The sequence below is a fragment of the Tribolium madens genome, unplaced genomic scaffold (assembly GCF_015345945.1).
Source record: "Tribolium madens isolate multiple individuals breed KSU strain unplaced genomic scaffold, Tmad_KSU_1.1 Scaffold_19;HRSCAF=116;Tcas5.2_LG9, whole genome shotgun sequence".
Classification (NCBI taxonomy): domain Eukaryota; kingdom Metazoa; phylum Arthropoda; class Insecta; order Coleoptera; family Tenebrionidae; genus Tribolium; species Tribolium madens.
Window position 1 is genome coordinate 9,101,113 of NW_025400983.1, and position 19,186 is coordinate 9,120,298.

General features: G+C 34.5%; 4 protein-coding genes across 12 annotated transcripts; 3 read left to right on the top strand and 1 right to left on the bottom strand.

The window, feature by feature from the left end:
• The first annotated feature begins 702 nt into the window (after nucleotides 1-702).
• Nucleotides 703-5,001, top strand: LOC123015591 (vegetative cell wall protein gp1-like). Of its 5 annotated transcripts, XM_044415402.1 has the most exons (8): nucleotides 703-1,376; nucleotides 1,797-3,839; nucleotides 3,885-4,040; nucleotides 4,100-4,144; nucleotides 4,196-4,675; nucleotides 4,726-4,761; nucleotides 4,803-4,853; nucleotides 4,907-5,001. In XM_044415402.1, exons 2-8 carry the CDS (start codon nucleotides 3,642-3,644, stop codon nucleotides 4,952-4,954), a joined length of 1,014 nt encoding a protein of 337 aa, XP_044271337.1. In that variant the 5' UTR covers nucleotides 703-1,376; nucleotides 1,797-3,641; the 3' UTR covers nucleotides 4,955-5,001. The 5 variants fall into 5 exon arrangements, with proteins under 5 accessions (XP_044271337.1, XP_044271336.1, XP_044271333.1 ...); XM_044415401.1 differs by having other exon boundaries at nucleotides 4,803-5,001; XM_044415398.1 differs by lacking the exons at nucleotides 3,885-4,040; nucleotides 4,100-4,144; nucleotides 4,196-4,675; ... (1 more) ...; nucleotides 4,803-4,853; nucleotides 4,907-5,001 and having other exon boundaries at nucleotides 1,797-1,829; nucleotides 1,922-3,638.
• Nucleotide 5,002: 1 nt separating this feature from the next.
• LOC123015592 lies at nucleotides 5,003-5,548 on the bottom strand. Its single transcript, XM_044415403.1, has 2 exons — nucleotides 5,422-5,548; nucleotides 5,003-5,370 (listed from the first exon to the last, which is right to left on the bottom strand). The coding sequence occupies exons 1-2, from the start codon at nucleotides 5,435-5,437 to the stop codon at nucleotides 5,048-5,050; spliced, it is 339 nt and encodes a 112-aa protein (XP_044271338.1). The 5' UTR covers nucleotides 5,438-5,548; the 3' UTR covers nucleotides 5,003-5,047.
• A 130-nt stretch (nucleotides 5,549-5,678) lies between these two features.
• LOC123015457 lies at nucleotides 5,679-12,054 on the top strand. 5 transcript variants are annotated; one of them, XM_044415193.1, is made up of 7 exons: nucleotides 5,679-5,737; nucleotides 5,788-6,425; nucleotides 6,672-7,965; nucleotides 10,358-11,436; nucleotides 11,486-11,633; nucleotides 11,685-11,833; nucleotides 11,895-12,054. In XM_044415193.1, the coding sequence occupies exons 2-7, from the start codon at nucleotides 5,802-5,804 to the stop codon at nucleotides 11,961-11,963; spliced, it is 3,363 nt and encodes a 1,120-aa protein (XP_044271128.1). In that variant the 5' UTR covers nucleotides 5,679-5,737; nucleotides 5,788-5,801; the 3' UTR covers nucleotides 11,964-12,054. The 5 variants fall into 5 exon arrangements, with proteins under 5 accessions (XP_044271128.1, XP_044271127.1, XP_044271124.1 ...); XM_044415192.1 differs by having other exon boundaries at nucleotides 5,788-6,132; nucleotides 6,190-7,965; XM_044415189.1 differs by having other exon boundaries at nucleotides 5,788-7,965.
• A 6,495-nt stretch (nucleotides 12,055-18,549) lies between these two features.
• On the top strand, nucleotides 18,550-19,073 carry LOC123009590 (probable small nuclear ribonucleoprotein Sm D2). Its single transcript, XM_044406001.1, has one exon. It carries the CDS (start codon nucleotides 18,677-18,679, stop codon nucleotides 19,031-19,033), a length of 357 nt encoding a protein of 118 aa, XP_044261936.1. The 5' UTR covers nucleotides 18,550-18,676; the 3' UTR covers nucleotides 19,034-19,073.
• Nucleotides 19,074-19,186: the final 113 nt, after the last annotated feature.

Sequence of the window (19,186 nt, forward strand, 5' to 3'; positions counted from 1 at the left end):
GCTCGTTCGACCCGAGAGAATGCTCAGAATTCGATTGTGACAGTCCTGGCGACATGTCTCCGCAGAGCAGTGGCATACAAGACTCTATGTTGTGTAATGCCGAGTCTATATACATGCAACCTGACTATCATCACAGGACGTACCCCTACACCGAGGACGAGCAAAGAAGGTTCGAAGAGATAGCCGAACGCGAATCGACTGTCTCTTATTGGGAAGAATCACAATTTTTCTGGCCTTCAACATCTTCGGAACCGTCAAGTCTAGGTGCAAGACCGAGTCAAGTCAATGTCAATATTAGCCCAGACATGGCAACAAACATCAACATAGGAACATCTACACCTGGAGGACCTAGTTTTAATTTACCACGAAGCAAAATATCAACTCCGAAACCTTCATCAAGAATTTCAGAGACTTCACCTCCAAGCAGAATGGCGTCGGGTGCTCGCGGCCCCCATATCTCCCGTGAATCAACTCCGTCTGGTTACACATCAGGTTCATCGTGTGGACCCCATCCTTCCCGAGCATCTTCTTCCGGTGGCATCTCCAGAACGTCACCTCCGAGTAGTATGGCGTCGGGGCAATCTGGTTCTCGGATTTCCAGAGCTTCTACTCCGGGTAGTATGGCTTCGGGGCAATCTGGTTCTCGGATTTCCCGAGCTTCTACTCCGGGTAGTATGGCTTCGGGGCAATCTGGTNATGGCTTCGGGGCAATCTGGTTCTCGGATTTCCCGAGCTTCTACTCCGGGTAGTATGGCTTCGGGGCAATCTGGTTCTCGGATTTCCCGAGCTTCACCTCCGAGTAGCTTGGTTTCGGGTCCGTGTAGTCCCCATATTTCTCAGTTTTCTTCTCCGAGTGGTATGGCTTCTGGGGCTTCAAGTGGAGGATCCTCGAGGTATTACACGGCAAGCTCCTCACCTTCTATGGAGAGTTCTTCTTTGTACGTTACGGGAAGTTCATCCTTGCCAAGTATGTCGTTGGAAGGATCTCCAGCGCCTTGTGGGGCGTTATACAAAGCTGATGCGGTTTATGGCGTGACGGCTTCAGGGTCCACTGGACAAATCCTACAAGCCTTAGACAATGAGCATGCGATGGAAAAAGAGAAAATTTTATCAAACTTGAAGCGGTATCAGAGTGCCAGAAGAAAATTTTTGGCCCAATAGATGCCTATATATAGAAAAAAATAAGAGATAGATACCACCCAATACCTTCTTATAATCAAAAAAAAGTTCCCACTCGGAAAAACACCATGTACAGAAATTTCGAGAAGACACCAAGAAAACACACAATATTATACTAAAGAGGAAAAGAGAAGAAGTTACGCAAACGCAAACGTAGGATCATTTTGTACTGGTATAGAAAGACCCACCCACCAGAGGTAAGAATTGAACAAACAGTAGCAAATATTTATTCTTTCTCGTTGTGACTTGAGACTAGCAAAACAATGTTCAAGATATTTTTTGAATAAAAACAAAAATATATATGAGACAACTAAACTAACTAAACAAATACACATTCTATTTTTTTTATAATATCTATTTTTTATTTTTTGAGAAATTTAAAACATTATTTAGGATATGGAATAATATTAATAATAAGACGTTGCTGATTCTGCAATATCTACTATGTCGATTACATTTTATTACATCTCCTGAAAGCCAATTTTTGTGTGTACTAATTTGTTCTGAAAAGTCTCCAATTGTAAAAAAAAATAATTTATTATTAATACCACTTGTGGGATAACTTTTGCAACTGTTTTGTTTTTAATTTATGAGGAATTATATATCGGATATTGCAGACTCAACGATGAAGAGCTAAAATAAGAAGTTACGTAAGTATATTATACGTAACTACTTCTTTCATAGCAGCCTGCTGTCAATATTAAACATCGTCAAAAATCAAATCCATTCATCAAAATTTTAGTGAAAATTCCATCCAAGTGCGAAACCTTTTCACACATTTGTGAACTGGCTGTTACTTTGAATCAGAATGCCTGTCCCACGCAATCTTTTCGGTAACATTGGCGAGGGTGGAACCCCCGTAAACCAGCTTGGGTTGGCCATCTTTGGAGCATTAGAAGGTTCCGATTCATCCGGCGGTTACACCAGCAGCGCTTCGTCTGGTTCCTCATTCCGTAATGCCTACAGCGCTCCTGTAGGGGCACACTCAAAATGTATAGAACATGGGCATCACCATGTAACGCACCCTCTTAATGCCGCAGAGCAAAAACAGCATGATATGTTCGGGTGTACGTTCGATCCGAGAGCATGCTCAGAATTCGACTGTGACAGTCCAGGCGACCTGCCACCACCGAACGATGGTATGCAGCATACGGAATGCATACAACACGGACACCACCACGCGTCATACCCTTTAACGGAAGAAGAGCAAAGGAAACACGAAGAGTTCTGGTGTAATTTCGACCAATCAGATTGCTCAGGAGTTGAATGTCCTCCACCTGTAGCTGCACGCCCTGAACGTGTGCAACGACATAACACGTCATACCCTCTCAACGCACAAGAGCATAGAAGGCATGCACAAATGGAACACAAATTTGACCCAAGTGAAGCCCGATCAGTCAAATATGGTTCAACTGTCCACTACTACAATGAATCACGACCTTCAACACTTTCTAAAGCACCAAGTGGTAGTGGTTCATACCACACTGCTCTCGATGCAAGTCCGAGCCAAGTCAATGTCAACATTAGTCCAGAAATGGCAACAAACATTAACGTGGGAACTCCGAGCTTTAACCTCTCTCCACAAAAAATGTCAACACCAGTTGGAAGACCCAGTTTTAATTTACCACGAAGTAAAATATCAACTCCGATCCAATCACCTTCATCCAGAATTTCTGGGACTTCACCTCCAAGTAGAATGGCGTCAGGCCCCTGTGGCCCCCACCTTTCCAGAGTATCAACTCCAAGTAGATTGGCTCCAGGGGCATATGAAACTGTTTCCAAATTTTCACCACCGAGTAGTCTAGCGTCAGGTCCTTGTGGGCCCCACCTTTCGCGTGCATCGACTCCGTCTGATTTCGCATCGGGACCGTCATGTGGCCCCCATCTTTCGCGAGCATCTTCTCCAGGTGGCATGGTTTCGGGCAAGTACGGAGGAACTATTTCCAGAATGTCAACTCCAAGCAATATAGCTTCGGGGCCATCTGGTTCTCGAATTTCACAAGGTTCTCCCCCAAGTAACATGGTTTCGGGTCCGTGTGCTCCCCATGTTTCTGGCTTTTCTTCTCCTAGTGGTATAGCTTCGGGGGCTTCAAGGGCTTCAAGTGGAGGATCCTCAAGGTATTACACTGCAAGCTCAGTGCCCTACATGGAGGATTCCTCGTACGTTCCGGAGAGTTCATCCTGGCCAAACTTTTCGGGAATTGAACCATTGTCTCCTTCGAGATCATTAGAGGGGAGTCCAGCGCCTTGCGGGGCGTTATACCGTGCCGATGCGGTTTTTGACGTGACAGCATCAGGGTCGGCGGGACAAATCCTTCAAGCTATAGACGGCGAGCATGCGGTGGAAAGTGAGACGATCTTATCAAACTTGAAACGGTATCAAAGTGCTAGAAGGAAGTTTATGGGGCAATAAATCAAGTCAGCCTATTGTCAAATATGTCATCGGATGAAAATTTCTAGTGATGCACAGAAGAAAAAAAGATGCCACCCAACAGCTTGTTATACCGAAAGGGATGATCCTACCCGGAGAAGCGGCGGTTATAGAAATTCCCAGGAGGTACCAAAGAGCTCCCATTATTATATTGAAGAGGAAAGGAGGAGAAGTTGCGCATATGCGAGCAGAGGATCATTTCGTACCGGCATCGAACGACCCACCAGAGGTACGAATCATAGATTAACAAATCAATTTTTAAACTTGTTTTCAGGAACAGAAACCACCAGCACCAGCACCAACACCAGAACCAGCACCAGTACTAGTGATTAAACCAGATATTAACCCTTTACAATTCCAACATGACTGTTCTGTTCGAATTGAAACAACGAGACGGCCCACATGCTCACAACCTCAACTGCAACAAGAGGTAAATTTACTGATTAATTTAAAAACCAACTCGACATATTTACAATGTCATTATTTTAGATCGAACCTCAAAGTGATAGTTCATTTCAACAACAAAGAATAATGGTAATTGCTGCATAGAATATGTATTTCCAAATTTGCTCAATAACATTACAGTCGCCTGTAACTCCGCCAAGGCCAATTGCAGTTAATCAGTGTGGTACTCAAGGTGGTACATGTCCTCCAGTTCAGCCATTGTGTTCGACACCAAGTCCTAGTCGTTGCACGCATGGTGGTACCTGTTCTCCAACTCAGCCATCATGTGCGGTACCAAGACCTAATCGTTGTACACACGGTGGTACATGTTCTTCAGTTCAGCCGTCATGTGCAGCTCCAAGATCTAGTCGATGTACAGACGGTGGTACATGTCCTCCAGCACAGCCATTATGTTCATTACCAAGACCTACTGGTACATGTCCTCCAGTACAGCCATTATGTTCATTACCAAGACCTAGTGGTACATGTCCTCCAGTACAGCCATTATGTTCAGTACCAAGACCTAGTCGATGTACAGTTGGTAGTACATGTCCTCCAGTTCAATCAATATGTTCATTACCAAAACCTAGTCGGTGTGGTACTTATTCTCCACCTTGCCAAGTATATACTACCAAAATTAAAATAAAAATAATTAATTTTGGTTTTTTCAGTATCAACCTCCTTGCTTTTCACCTACACCATCACAGGTGATTTTGGAAAATCCATAGTCCTTTAATTTTTTCTTTAGTGTTCCAGAAATGTCGATCTGAATGAGAGAGAACAATGTGAATTAGACATGGTAAGGAAAAGTTTAGATGAGTTTCAAAGAGCCCGTCGCAGGCTGCTATACAGTTCCAGAGCTTTGAAAGAGAAAATGACACGTTACTCCAACTCAAGTGAGGATTTTTAAGCCAGACAAATAAATAAATAAAAAGTTTAAAAATTGCATTGGTGTTGTTTTTCCATTTTTTATTGATTTTTATTTAATTACATCTATTCATAAATTGATTTATTGAGGAATTTAACCGACGATTTCCTTTTATTTATCGAAGGGGGTATAATATCAGGATCCCTCCTTGGTGGAGGGCGCGTCTCCTTGATTTTTTCCGTCTTCACTTCAAACGGTTTGAGGGCAGTTTTACCCAACAGCATATTTCTGATTAAGTCAATTTGTCTTGCCGTTACAAAAGAAGTGTAGGTCTCTGAAGACTGCTTTGGGGGTTTCATTCTGTACCAGACATTTTCGTGCAGTTCGGTTATATCTTTTGAGGCGTTTTTGTCAACGACAGTTCCTTCAATGTAGCACAAACTCTTTTCTAAAGTAAAAAAATAATGAAATTGGAAAATTATGCAACCACTGGAGTTACCATTGTCGTCATCCATTGAAATTACCAATTTTCACTTGAACAAGTCACAGAAATTTTGAATTTGGCGCGCAGAATTTCACCGTTTAAGATTTAAAATGACGTTTGTTTATTAAATTAGCTGTCAAGTAATACTTTTGTGTTTTTTGTAAATAATACTCGATTGTGAAAATGGAACAATTTTTTTAAATTGCCAGTTAGAAATTTTACTCAAATAACACAATTATAAACTGTTTTATTTAGCGAAGCTTTATTTAGTTTTTGAGGTTATGTTTACATACAATTTTGAATTGTAATCTTATTTTTCCTTGAATTTTTTGTAAGTATTGATTTATATTTTGTAATATTCACTTACCTGTTGTATCATAGATTGATGGTTTGAAATGGATTCGGACAAGAGCGACGAAGAAGACCATGACACTATCTCAAAACAAATCGTCGATTATTACAAGAAATATTCACAAACTAAACACCTCCCTAAGTACTTTTCTGGCACTTCTTTGTCGTACATGCCTCAAATTGTTAAAGACGATGAAATTGTTGCAAAATCTGAACCAATTATTGTAATTGAGGACGCAAGTGGTGAAACATTGAAAGACCAAGAACCCCCAACTGACTTGGAGGAAGTGGCGGAACCGAAACAGAATTCTCCTACGAGTAGTATTACGTCAAATCGAAAACTAGAATGGGACAATGGGGCTGACATTGGTTATAGTAACTGTGACACAAATACTAAATTACACAAAAGTTTGTCCTTACCAATTTTAATAGATGCTCCCGCTAGTAAAATTAAGGAGAAAAAAACGTCAAAACCCAAGCTACAGAGTCAAATTGTGACGGTAATTTCATACTCTAGTCCGGAGGATAAAAAGAGCAGGTCTTCATCTTCCTCATCACAAATTGATGCTCGACAAAACGTACATTCTTCATCTTCTTCGTCTTCATATCCACTAGAGAAGCCTGTTGAATCAACGACTAGTTCTAGTGGAAACATCAACACAAAACTTGTAAGTTCTAACTCTAGTTCACATGCAAACTCTATTGCGTATTTGAAAAATAAAATTGGTTCTCCTGATGCTGAATCAACCCCAAAAATAAATCAAGCAACTGGAAAATTTTTACCTGAGACACCTTTTATCCCGAGGGTCAAAAAATCGGGCCCCAAACACAAAATAATTAATTTGTGTATCACTAAACCAATTTTAATTGAATGTAATGATAGTAAGAAGAAGGGAACTGATAAAAAAATTCAGACTAGTGTCTCTGAGGGGCTGTCGAAGTGTGTTCAGACCGGGGACAGTTTAGAAATCATTACTGCTGAACAAATTCCTGTTGAAAATCAGAGTGTTATTGTCGTAAATTACGAGAGTGATCCTAAGACATCGAGCGATGGGGGCCTTGTTGCGTCGCATTGCGACAGTTTCGAGTATTATGGCGAAAATTTGAAAAATGGCGACTTTCTTAAAAGAAGTTCTCCGAAATCGAATCTGGTGTCAAGCGATTCTTCCAAAGATCTTCCATTAAGTCAATTAATCACAGAGAAACAGTCACAAAGTTTGATCGCGGATATTGACAAAAGTATAAAACTTCTCCAAAAATTGCTCAAATCGAAAAAATACGATCCTGCCACAAAAAAACGCTACATTAAAAAAATTGTCGATAAAATTATTGATAGTAAATACGACGACAGTACGACAAGTTCAGAGTTATTTCTTCCGAAAAAACAACAAAAATTGGAGGAAAACATTCCGTGGTTTCCGCCTCAAATGTCCAAATTTACTGTAAAGACGTTCAGTGAGGAATTTTTGCCGGTTGAAGACCAAATAACGGTTCAGAAAAAGTCGGTTTTCACTGTGAGTCAAAACTCGTCAAGTGGTGGCACTGGAGATAGTCTCGAGAAGCAACAAAATTCATCTGGGAGCTACCATAGTTGGAAAGAGGATAAAACCCTGTCTGAGAGACTCCACGAGGAGAAACAAAGAGGTCAAGGTGACCACCTTGTCAAATTCGCGATAAAAGAAAGACAACATCAACTTTCATGGATCAAAGACGAAATTTCTCATTTGACTAAACTCAAAGGCCTTTTGGAGAAAAAAGTCCAAAAGACGACCACTGTTTATATGTTATCGCATCGTTACAATAAGTCCGATAATAATTATTGCCCCTGTTCGGACTCGCAAGAGAGTACGAGTTCGAGGAATTATGTAATTCAGACCGAATTGTCTGCGAGTACTTCATCTGATATTCCAATTGAGTATAATATTCGTGACAAGTTTGGAAACAGGAATTATCAAGTGAATGAGTTGACAGAAAAGCCGGAACTAAGCGATTTATGTAGGAGGGTTGTGGGGGATATTGAAGTGGAGTCGGATGGGAAAACCACAAACATTAAAGTGAAAACGAGAAAACTCGACGGGGAGTTTAAACCTAAAGCTCCGAGTTTGGTTGGCACTGGGAAGTACGAGACGTATCCGAGAAGTAAGGCCGAAGAGAGGAAATGTTGGCCTTGTGGGGTTTCGAAAAATGGGGGAAAACCAAATTTTGAAGGTGAGTCTCTCGTGTTTTGTGGTTTATGTTTATATTCATATTTGTTTCACATTTTAATTACAATTATTAAACAAATAATTATAATCAATTTGTTAAGACAAAGTGTATATGAAATTTTTTTACTGTTTGTGTTGTATCGATTTTTAGCTAAAGTTGGTGAATACTTATTTCATACTTTGATTACTTTTTTCTACTATTTAAATTATTGCTTGTTTCACACATGACGACATTTCACGCACTGACAACCAAACTTTGAAGCAGTTTAAATAGTTAAATTTAATATTGTACATAACGTTGTTTTTGAAAGTTTGTAAAAAAATCAAGAAACTACTAATTTGTATTTTTTTTATATTTCTATTTTTTTTATATTTAACAAATAACTAATGCAAAATTGTAAAAAAAAAGAACAAAGTGTCTTTTTCATTTTGATGAGGATTACACAATGTTCAAAAACAATATTACGGGTGTTTTTTTTTTTTAATTTGACGTCAAAGCTGTCCATGGAAGTTTGATTGTGAACGAACCACCGTACTGAAAGTTATTAATCTGGCATTTGACACCTGGCTTAAAAATTGTGATCCGTTCACAATACACTTGTATCAACGCCAACTATGGCGCCAAATTTAAATAAACACCTGTTACTTGTTCCTTTAATACTTTTGTAAAACTTTGATCAATCATCGATTTGAAAAAAAACCGGTTTGTTGGACTGATTTAAAAAGTTAGAGGGCTTTTGGAGAAACATTAGTTTTTCCATCAATATTTGTAAATACCCCGTAGATTTAATAAAACAATAAAAAAAGTTACTTTTTTCTTTTTTTAAATCAATGTTGAGGGTGAAAAAAATTCTTTTTTCAAAAAATCATTCCAAATTATCGCACAAGGATCTAATTATTCCAGTTTTTGAAACTTTCTGTTATTGGCTGCTAAGATATAGATCATCAAAGACATAAGGATCTTTTTTTATTAAAAGACTCAGCAACAAATTGACGTAAAAAAATAAAACAACTAAATGAACAAACTATCCGGCTCATGCTTTGATTTAACTAAAAAAAAATCCAAATTTTCTTAAATTCGTGAATTAAAAAAAATAAAAAAAAATTTCTCGCGCTATTTCTCAGGATTAAGATTTTAAAACTAGAAACTTGAAGCTCCAAAATGTTTTCTTTTATCTAGGTACGATCATTTTTCATTAAGATACAGTCTTTAAAAAATTTAAGAAATTTTATGTATTTATTTAGTAAAGAAACAAAAATTTTGCCAAAAAAAACACAAATAACATTAAGCGGAGTTACAATTTAGGATACAGCTTTCTTGTTTCCTCTTCTAATAGACTGTAGTAAAAAAACTTAAAAATTATTCTTCCAACAAAAATAAATAAAGTCAAAGTGCAAAGTTTAAACTCGTATAACATTTTTAACATTTTTTCCATGTTTCTGGTATCTTACCTTACATTTTTCTCTGGGGCGCGAGTTCTGGCGCACCTGTATGTAGTTGATTATGATCTTGATAATATACGGATTGTCCTAGAAATAATTTATCGTAACAGAGAAAACTGCAGTGTACAGTTTTATTAATAATAACCTATAGTTGATAATAGTTATTTATTGTAAGAGTGTATTAGATAGCGTTTTATCCACGCAAGAATGTTTAACCGCGAGAGCGTCAGTTCGAGCGGTTAATTTTCTTAAGTGGATAAAACGCGACTAACACACGACTGCAATATAACGTTTTAACCACAATCACAGGCCCAAATTATTCCAAACTTAATTAAAAATTAAACTGACATTTAAACGTCACCCCAAATGTGCTTTCGGTTAAACGTAGTAAGCTGTTACTCGGTGCGCTGGTCACTAACAGTGAAATAAAGTTACTTTATTCCACTAGTGGATAAAGTGGTGGTTTATACGCATCTAAAGTGTGGAATAAAGTCTCTTTATAGAGTGATTGTGGATAAAAGGTTTTAGAGTATTTTAGAATCTTATTGAAAATAAATATATTTTTTATTGCAAGTGTACCTATTATTTATTTTTACATTTTGATCTGCTTAAGGTTACATTTTTTAAATTACTTCTTGAACATTGTGTATGTGTTTATGCGCAGCATAATATTCTCCATGAATTTTTGAAGATCGCTAGTTTTTTTTTCTTTCGTAAATAACATAAGTACTTACCTGAAGTCAATGTAAAGTGTGTTCTTGTTCAGAACAGTGCATTTTTTTTTAATAATTACTTATTATTCTTTATCATTATCCATTATACCTACTTTTGGTCGGGGTTAATGTGTTTTATAAAAACTCTCGTTTTTTGGTATTATCTTTATTTGTGAATTGATTACATTTACATGTGTAATGTGAAAATGATGAAGAATTATTTTATTTAATTTGGCATAGAAGAGGCGCCTCAGACCACTAAAGAAATTTTGATCGAAGTACCATTGGACCAACTTCCCAGTAAGTCATCTAAAGACTCCGAGGAGTTTACTCACAAATGCACTTGCCGTTGCGAATGCATGGAAATCGTGAAAAACATCTACACTGAAAGTACTCAACGTACAAAAATTGTAGACACCAAAATGGAAGACAAAAAAAGTACAGCGACCACGTGTAAACCATGCGTTACAATCAAAGAGTGCCAAACACAATCTGATTCAGATTTACTCAAAATTGACTCTTCTGCGGTTATCTGTAAAAAGATTATTGACATTCAAGTTCAAACCGATGATGCCAAATCGCAAACAGATGCTGCATGCAAGTCTGTGAATCAACAAGTCCAGACTTCTGAGGGTCGTAAATACGATGTTGGAACTCAATCACAATCGCTGACTAGTTATACGAAGAGTACAACTCCTCAATCGGCTTCTGTTTCTTCAACTTCTGAATCTTCTAGGAGTAAAAGTACGAGTGAGTCGATGCAATCTTGTGTCTGCTGCAAACGCAAAAATGTAAAAGCAAAAAATCTGTATGAGTTGAGGAAGAGATTGAGTAATCAGGCGTATCCTCTTTGTCGGCACTGTTATCGACAGAATCGACGGACAGCTTATGCTCCGAATTATTACGCCAGTCCTGAGCATATTTGTAATTGTTATACAGTTGTTGAAACTAAAACACTGGACGAAATTAAGAAAACTATTAATGACATCAATGAATTGGATGAACACTGTACATGCACGAAAAACAATGATCGGAAAAAGTCAGAGTATTGTAAATATTGTCAATGCAAGTTGAAAAAAACTTCCAAAAATAAAAATGGCATTGCATACGTTTTGACTTTTGATGAAACTCTGACTAGGGAGGATAAAAAGAAAAAAAAGCATAAGAAAAAACAGTCTCTGGAAGAAATCAAAATAAAGATTCCTGTGCCGTATAAAAAGAAACATAAAGATAAAGAAAATAAAAGGAAAAAGGCCAGTACGGAGTATGAGAGTGAAGCCAGTACTAGTGAAAACCAAAACCCCGGTTATACGTTAAACGTAAGAAATTTTTGTTTAGTTTGTGTTTTTTTTTGAGTTAGTTTTTTAGGAATATTTGCGACAAAACCGACCCGATTTTGTTGAAGACGCGGAAGGGAGAAGAAAGGCAGTTAATAATTCAAGAATGCAACGTGAACAAATGTCTGATAATAACAAGCTGACGTTTTTAAAAAAATGCCAGGAAGAGAGTGCAAAAAGTGAGCTTACTCGTAATAAATGTGATTTAATATAAAACAGTGATGCTTTAGATCCCAAACGATTATTTTCCGCTAAAGAGATGAAGGATATAAACAAGAGAAATTATAAAAAATTGCCAGAAGTTCAACAAAAGTTATTAGATAATAGGGAAAAAAAGTTGCGACAAGCTAGCCGACTAATGGCGGATACTTTTAACAGGGTGAGTAAGTTTCCGATTTTGTGTTGTTTTTGTCTTACTTTTGACCTGTTTTGTGTTGTAGAAGTTGAGGGAGAATGTTCTAAAAGGAAAAAGGGATTTGCCCACTGATGTCAATGTGATTAATTTATGATTTTTGTGTAATTTAAAAATATTTTTCTACTGGACAAGATTTGAAAATAAAGTACAAATTTTGTTAAGAAAGTTTGCGTTTCATTTGTGAATTTCTGAGTTTAACTGAGAGGTTAAAAAGCACATATTCAATAAAAATTAACTCACAATAACAAGACGTGGCAAAGGTGATGATGTCTCATTTTCAGCTGAGGCGCCGTTTGATGAAATAATTCTGTTCCCATTGATAAGCACTTGAGCAGCAGGAGGTCGAATGTACTCCTGCGGCACTAGTACTTAGTAACAGGACAGTCTTTTCCCTTGAAAGAAAGATAATAAGTGCTATAATTGATTGATGGCATGTCTTAATCACATGAGGCATTTGACCACGAGCGGCCTTTTAACAATTGAATTATGATTAAGTGTTATCCTTAACATGAAGGTACTATACAGTTCAAACCCGGTTACCTCTTTACTAGCGATTCTTTTTAATTTTTTTTCATTCATTCGTTAGTTAGTCGGAAGGTTAATTGAAACGACCCTTCGTAAATTAAACGTCTGCCGGTTTATAATTGACTCTGAGTGAGAGAGATCTGACTAAACGTTGTTACACATTGTTCTTAAGAATATTTTTGTTGTGGTCATTGGTGGTTTTTGCAGACGGAAGGGTGATATTGTTTCCCTTTGTAATAAAATGTTAATTAGATCAAGTCGTTAGAAGATAAAAATCATTATTATTACTGCATGATTAAAAAAGCAAACAAAAGATCCACTTAAAACAGAAAAACCACAACAAAAAGTTTTTCAAATAGGAAATAAGAAATATATTTATTAATCCAAAATCAGGATGTTATTGCGAAAAATTGCAACCACATACTGCGTTGAAAAATATGTAATTTTAATAAAAAATAAAAATAAAAATGATATGTTGTAAGAGTAAATATAAAGTAATTGTCGAAAAATAAGCGCTTTCAATGGCTCACAAAGTCTGTAAAATTTTATGAAAATAACTCAAGTTGTTTCGGAAGAACTAATGGATTTTAATTTTAATCATGAAACTTGATCACCCTGTATGTACATCTGTAACGAAGCTTTATACGATTCTGGTTTATGTGACGAATTAGTCTTATTTTTCGATGTGATTGCACTTTTTGCGATATTAACACTCTGTATATTAAAAAAAAAGTTGGTTGTTGTGAATTATAACATCTTAACGAACTAGCTGTCAATTGAAAGGATAATTAAATAAATACTAAAGAACTACAAACAGAATCAAATATTTTGGTTTGCAGTTTATAAATGTTTGAAACTAAATGTTATTTATCATATTTAAATTTAAAAAAAAATTGTAAGCAAAATAAAAATTTATTAGTGACTAGTGCAATATCTGTTTTAGAATAATTTAAAAAAATATTACATTTTGGTCTTAAGAAAAAAATTTTATTTAGTAAATAGTCAATGTCACCAAAAATATTTTTTTTTTACCCTTTGAGATTGAGTATCAACAAGTCAAAATTAGTTAGTTGATTGACTTTCTATTATTGCTGAAATTATGGAATTTTAAGTTATATAAAAATAAGTTTGGCAAAAAATGACATTGACATCCAAAATATATTACACGCTACTGAATGAATGTTTTTCTGAATGCTGTACTTTTTTTATTTAGATTTTTAAAAATATACCATGTTTAATTGAATAAATACAATAATTTAATAAAAAAATAGGTATATGTAATCACATTTTAGCACGAAACAAAGTAACACTAATTTCTTAATTTGATTTAAAAATGTTAACAACAGAACATTTTTTATCCACAATAAAATTGGTTATAGTTATAATATCTACTATAAATTTTTGGCAATAAATTGAAACATTTTTTTAATTACTTACAGATAGAATTATAGCTTAATAAAAACATGCTTTACAGAGTGTTTTTTGTATCACATTTTTTATCGTCTAATACGAGTATGTAACAGTAAAATTGATAGTTAAATTTAGAGTTATAGTTTTACATTTTTTACGGCAATTCTCTGTTTATTGTTTTATATTTTCTTGTATTTTTTTTCTGTTTGTTATAAAAATTGCATGAAATTAAGAAGTTATATCATGAAATGTTTGATGGCAGGGCTATTTTAGATTTTGTGAAACAATATTAGGTATAAGAAATTTAAGTAATTAATTGTATCTATGTTAATAATGTAGACATAAATACAGAAAGAATAGATCTTTACAATATAAAAATAGGTATTTTGACAGGGTTTGATCTAATACAGTAGGATTCATTTTATTATGTATTCACATGATAATGTATTTGATGATAGTGTTTAATTAATTTTGTTTAGTTTATTTTTCAACTTATCATAATAAATGATAGTCTTTTACTTTAAATTAGAAAGTGAAATAATGTGATGTCAAATGATGTTAAACAGTAACTCTGAAAAATCTCTCACATAATTTTCATTAAAATATTGCAGTATATTAGTCATCGCGTATCAAAGCAATAAAGCGACATTTTAATGAATTAAACACCCTCAATGGACGCCCGTATCGTGCAATCTGTTATGAATGTAGAAGCCTTCCAAATGACGAATATATTATGCATTTTATTGCCTGTGGGAGAACAATTTAATAGTAAATTATGTCACCCACAAAAATCGTTAGATTTACGAAAAGATACATTAACGATTGATTTTTGCACACATAAATTTGCAAAATTAGTTTGTGGAAGCTTCATTGTTAGCTAATGACTACACATATTTTCTAATGAATGAACAGCGATATGATATCGTTAATATTTAGATTAAATTTTGTCTAGATGTGTAATAGTGAAAGGCAGAAGATTTTCATTTTATGATTGAAATATTTTCTAATAAAAATAAATTATTGTTAATAATAATAATGATCTTTACCTTGAACGCGCGTATTTGTGACCACCTCACCGACTACTGGACGACTATTTGTTTTAGAAAATATGGCCGGGGGTCATCATAATATCGTTGGGTTACGGGTCAACGTGATAAGGTCTTTTTTCATTTACATTTAGTTTGACTAATGTCCCACTCGCATGGATTTATCTCTATTATCGTAAATGTTGACTTTGTTGAAGATATCTTCTTTGTCAGTTGGTGAAGAATTTCGGTTGACTCACTGAAATTTACTTAAACTTAACAATTTCGATTAAATCTAGCAAAAATATCTTACTTTTGCAGAAACACACGATACAAAGCTACTTTAGATTTTATAAATAATAGTAACACACATCACGCGTTAAAGTCTGTCACTGACGTTTAATGAGAGTCAATTGGGTTTATATGCGAAGCCCACATCCCTGTGTTAATTTAACTTAAATTAAGAGATTATTTCCTTTGTACACGTTATTATTCTATTGTAGCCTGCATTGATGCTTACTATACCACTCTATGAATAACGCTATTACTATTTATATAAAACAATCTCTGCAAAAATAAACTAGAGAGAATTGCTGCTCTGAACTGGGGTGATAAGTTGAAACAATGAGCTACGAGAGATGTTAATGGACGTTGTGTTAGGATTTTCACCAGTGAAATAGACTTCATTTATGGGATATTATACACGCTATTAATAACATTTGTATACCAGACGATACATACTGAATCATTTGCAAACTATTTTTGAGAGAAATAAATTTAAATGGACAAGTAAAACGGAAATTGTAGGACGTAAATAAAATAAATTACATAATATCTAATGTGCTCACAATTAGTAAATTGCCGAGAACATGTTTGCCACATCTGAACCTTTTTGTTTTGTTCGTGTAAGAACTTAACTGAATTAATGAAATTAATAAAAACAAAATTAATTCGTACTTACTGAGTTTATTTTTTTATAGACAAGGATTTCTCGCATTTTTGTGACCAAACAATTTTTTATTTGGAATTTGATAGAAACTTAATTATAATAGTAACACAGAAATTTAAGTCATTGTCTTTTTATTGAATTATTTTTTGATTAAAAAATCATTTTTAACAATTTTTCATATTTATTTTAGTTTCAAAGAAACAAGCTGAAAGAAAAAAAGATTTGGTTCTCAAACTGCTTATTCTATTTTTCAATGTACAAAATATTATAAAGATTAATTAATTAGATTATATTTTTTAATTGTCTAAAACAGTATCTATTATTTTTACTCTTCAAAGATTTAAAAAAACTAAATTTAAATTGAAGAGAATAAATTATCGTTTATCGGTGCACAGTACATTATTTCTTGTATTCTACCGTTTTATTTATTTAAGAAAGTATTATGTTTTTGTAGAATTTCTGGTAGTACTGTTGAAGACAAAATACTTTGGTCTTCAATGTCACTTGAGTGACATTAAATTGTAAAGCATGCTTTAGGACTGTTAATCTTATTTTTAGCTACTGTCAATCATAGTTGACAAGTTGTATGTACATATTATTGGTAGGAAAATATAATAGCTGTCATTAATTTCATTTTAACGTTAAAGCTTGAATTACATTAAAGTGTCAGAAAAGGACGACCAAAGTATTTTGTCTCCAACTGTACATATTAACATTATGTTACAGTATGTTATTTAAACAGAAAATATGAAGTGACTTTATTTTTTATTTAGAATTTGATTTTCTAGTCAAAAAAGTACCATGTGGAAAACGCAAAAAATTAATTTCAAGTTATAGTTGTATGTTTTTTTGGGTAAAATAGAGTGTCCCCAGATAGGTAAAACGAAAGATAAAAAAATCTCGATTTAAAATGTTTTAATTATGTGGGTTTTAGCCATAATTTTAGTTTTGAAAAAATGAAGTGTTCTGGAAATACTCAAAAAACTTATTTTCTGTAGAATAAAGTGTCTTTTATTTGGCAAATATGACAAAGTTATTAAGAAAAGTTGTCTGGAGACACACCGTATACAGGTATGTACTTTTAATTTGATATTTTAGGGCGATTCTACCTTGGACTAATTATTATGGCAATGTATTTATAGTAAAATTAATTAAAATTGTGCTTATTACAATTGTAACATGGTTTTCTTAATTTTGGATTATTATTTAATTTGAATTTGCTATGGATGGATGGCAGAACTATCTTTTAATGAAATTAAATAATTACATTAGCCACAATTTTGCGATATAAAAGTCATTAGAAAAATATGCACAGTAATATCAGCGTTGATTGGTTTGATTATATGATTGGTACCCCTTTCCTCTCTAAAACATTATAAAATTAACATTAATAAGAAGTGCTTGGATTTTTTTTTGCGTACAACCGATCGGAAAATACTACATTTACAAATCAAATCTTTCGAGTTACTTCACATTGTAATCCCAAAAATTACCTGAGCAAAAACACTCTTATAAACACCAAAATAGAAAATTGCTCAACACAAACAATACAATCATTGAATACAGCGCGTGTAAAACGACACAAGAGGCATTCAGCAAGCAGCAGTAAGCATCAGCTATTATCCTATTTAGTCCGAAGTGGCCCGTAACGAGATTTAAATATGTTCATCGTGGATGTCAAACATATGAACTTTATTCCACTCATCTGGTCAATTGATTAATTGAATTAAGGTAGGCGCACGAAGACTAAACTCATGAAAATTAATTTGGAAAAACGAAGCTTTGAATCTTTGAAATGCGGGACCTTAGACGGGCGGCGACAGGAAACGCCGCAAATGAGGATGTCGAATTAAGAATTATTAAATCTGACACCAGAACAAGTCGTGTGACAAGTTTCAAGAAAACACCATTTTTGGTGATTTTTATCTACTCGATAAAAAGCAGGTGGACCGAGGAGATTTTCAAAAACATCACCTTCGGCGCAACTACTTAATATCGGGTAGACAAGAACTTTTCTTCTGACGATTTTCTTCAAAAATTTTAATTTATATAACGTTGCGACTTAGTAGGGGTGGTTTATCGTTTCCTCACTGCATTTTAATGATTATATTATTATTTGTTGTTCGCATTGCTTGTAATATTTAAATAAACACAATATTGGAATAATTACTTGCACTGCTGGTTATCTCTTATTGTTATACTTACTATAAATAAAGAGCGATTATTACTTATCTTAATTATTTAATTTCCGATTTTAGGGCTAACAAATTATTTAGAAATAAAATTATTCGTTATTGGCAGATTTGAAAATATTGAAACTTGTTTTACTGTATTTTTTTATATAAGAAACTTCAAAGAATGTACTTCAGTTATTTTTATCTTTTATCAAAATAACACTTTCCTCATATTTTCTAGTCTCATTCTTGAGTTATATTATAATAAATGGTGCATTCCCCTATCTGCTTTATTAAGAGTTTGTCATATAATACAAGCTTGTTGCTCTTATAATAATTAATGTCTTTATTCCAATGGAATGTAAATTGCATGGTGTAATAAAAATTAAGTCCTTTTGTATCATTTTTTGTAGATTTTGAACTTTAAGTTATTGTTGTAATGTATGACAAAATTAAATTTTTATTTCCAATAGACGAATAAATAAAATACAGCAATACTCAAGCTGTTGAATGGGCAAAATCTAAGCAGAATTAAATCCATTATTTTTAAATTTTTGATTTGAATGTTTGAAAGCGCCGCCATAATTTCATGTTTGCGCATGCGTACTCAAAAATCTCCGAACGCTGCCAAAACGCTCAAATTCTTAACCTAACATTATTTTTGAGCCGAAAACAGTGCAAAAAACGCAAATAGTGGTATTTTGAGTGCATAAAAACAATCAGAATGGCTTTAACGAAACCCAAATCAGAAATGACCGCTGAGGAGCTTCAGGCCCGTGAAGAGGAAGAGTTCAACACGGGCCCTCTTTCGGTGCTCACCCAATCGGTCAAAAACAATACTCAGGTGTTGATAAATTGCCGAAACAATAAGAAATTGTTGGGTCGGGTGAAAGCTTTCGATCGCCACTGCAATATTGTTTTGGAAAATGTGAAGGAAATGTGGACGGAGTTGCCGCGGCCTGGAAAAGGGAAGAAAAAAGCCAAGCCAGTGAATAAGGATCGGTTCATTTCGAAAATGTTCCTGCGAGGCGACGCGGTTATTATAGTTGTAAGGAATCCATTAGCTACTGCTAGTGGTTAATTAGTGTAAGGTTAGTTTGGAATAAAATTTGTATCTTCAGTTTTAGTAGTTTATTGAGAAAAATGCACTTACCCATTATTTCAAGAACTTGTGGATATGATCCTTCTACATTGTGGTTAATTCAGCTGAATCTGATACTGCAAAACTTGATAC